The sequence below is a fragment of the Pistacia vera genome, unplaced genomic scaffold, assembly GCF_008641045.1.
Source record: "Pistacia vera cultivar Batoury unplaced genomic scaffold, PisVer_v2 Contig1311, whole genome shotgun sequence".
Lineage (NCBI taxonomy): Eukaryota > Viridiplantae > Streptophyta > Magnoliopsida > Sapindales > Anacardiaceae > Pistacia > Pistacia vera.
In genome coordinates this window covers 14,464-16,474 of record NW_022195371.1, presented here as the reverse complement: position 1 = coordinate 16,474, position 2,011 = coordinate 14,464, and the positions used below count along the sequence as shown (strand labels likewise).

General features: G+C 40.6%; 1 protein-coding gene across 1 annotated transcript; it reads left to right on the top strand.

The window, feature by feature from the left end:
* The first annotated feature begins 304 nt into the window (after positions 1-304).
* On the top strand, positions 305-862 carry LOC116122079. Its single transcript, XM_031407995.1, has one exon. The coding sequence runs from the start codon at positions 305-307 to the stop codon at positions 860-862; it is 558 nt and encodes a 185-aa protein (XP_031263855.1).
* Positions 863-2,011: the final 1,149 nt, after the last annotated feature.

The window sequence follows — 2,011 nt, the reverse complement described above, 5'->3', positions numbered from 1 at the left end:
AACACCGTTGATTGCATCACCCTAAGATTGGAAGTTGCAGCACTATTGAAGAGGGGACACCTCCAGGACATGTTAACAAATAAAAGGAAGAATACAGTTGGCCAGAGAAGCTCGAAAGAAACATCTCCCCCTTCACAAGAACCAACACCAAAAGGGTTTTGCTCCATTATCTCTGGAGGGTCAGAAATCAATGGGCTGAGTTATTCCTCAGCCAAGCGCTACACCCGAGCCAACCATCACCTAGAAGTCTGGTCCATTCATCCATCCCCCCGAGCACAAACCAACCAGATCATTTAGTTTTAAGATGACCACCTTAGCCGCTCCTCATCACGATGCTCTGGTCATCTCCCTCCAGATTGCCAACATCCTAGTCAAGAGAGTATTCGTAGACGAGGGGTCCTCGACAAACATCCTCTTCCTTAAAGCAATGAAGGCCATGGGACTTGATGAATCAAACATCAGTAGACGACCAACCATCCTAGTCGGGTTCAGTTTTGAGCAGAAGTACACCATCGGTGAAATCGCCTTGTTTGTCTATGCTAGTGAAGTCAACAAGCAAACCATCTTCCTAGTGCTTGATTGCCCCTCACCGTACAACGTCATTTTGGGTCAACCCTGTATCCATGAAATGCTAGCTGTCCTATCCACCTTCCATCAAACTATCAGGTTTCCAACAAAATGGGGAGTAAGAGAAATCAAAGGTGATCCTAAGGCCTCTAGAGACTGCTACAAAAACACCTTCAAAGGCAAAGGTCATGCTTCACAACAACTACAATCCCATCCAACCCTTCCGACCGAACGAGATCAACCATCCATGGAAGAGTTGGATGAAGTGCAGATATATTCAAACCACCCCAACTGAAAGACCAGATAAGCTCTCACCTTAAGCCCGAGATAAGAGAATGACTTATAGACTTCCTCAAACAAAATCAGGACTGCTTTGCCTGGTCCCACATAGACATGACGGGAGTCAGCCTTGAGGATTTCATCTACCACCTTCACGTGGATCCGGATCACCCTCTAGTGAAGCAAAGGTGAAGGAAGTTCACCCTAGAATGCAACTGGGTCATCAATGAAGAAATTGACAAACTACTAAGTAACAGACTGATCAGAGAAGTCCACTACCCTGACTAGCTAGCAAATGTAGTGGTCCTGAAGAAAAAAAATGGAAAATTGAGGGTTTGCATAGACTTCACAGATTTGAGCAAGACATGCTCTAAGGACTCCTTCTGACTCCCACATAGCAACATGATGGTCGATGCGATAGCAGGTCACGAACTCCTAAGTTTTATGGATGTCTTTCCTATTAGGAAACGATCTAACCCATGGCAGCGGAAAAACAAAAATAAAACAGTGATCAATTCCATTTTAAGCCAAGATTAGGATATAGATATTACAGATAATATGTTAAATCAAATATTCTGCAGTAATATGAACAATCAGAGTAAAGATAAGTGTTCATACACACGTTTGGAGGCTCCTTCAAACTTGTCTCTAACTGGGTTACCTACCAATTCAAAGTAGAATTGAACCAGAGGTAGTCCAGACCAAGATAACCCAAAGAGCTAAAGAGGGATTTGCTAGATCCTCAGCCTCAAGAATCAAGAACAAGAATCAAATGAATTTGATTCATACAAAGCAAAGTGGCATGCCGTAGAGAGTGGGCTGGAGCTTTTCAATGAATATGATATCAAATGACTTAAAATGAAAAGTGTTATTTAATTCATAGAACACATGCACTTATATAAAGCATGTGAAACCTTATTCCACTTAGGAATAGGCTTAGGCACCAACCCAAACAACCCCTGTGTCCAAACAACCCCATTTAGATATTTTAATTTTCATTACTATTATTTCAATTAATATATATAAAATATATTAACATTTAACAATAACAATAATTCTTTTAAATATATGCATACACCACTTATTTAATTTTAATATCAAATTAAATAAAGGCACCAACCTTAACAAATTTAATTGCATTGTGAGATTACCAAAATACCCTTTC

Coding starts and splice junctions, on each gene's coding strand:
- LOC116122079 (XM_031407995.1), top strand. CDS start 305: ATGACCACCTTAGCCGCTCCTCATCACGATGCTCTGGTCATCTCCCTC.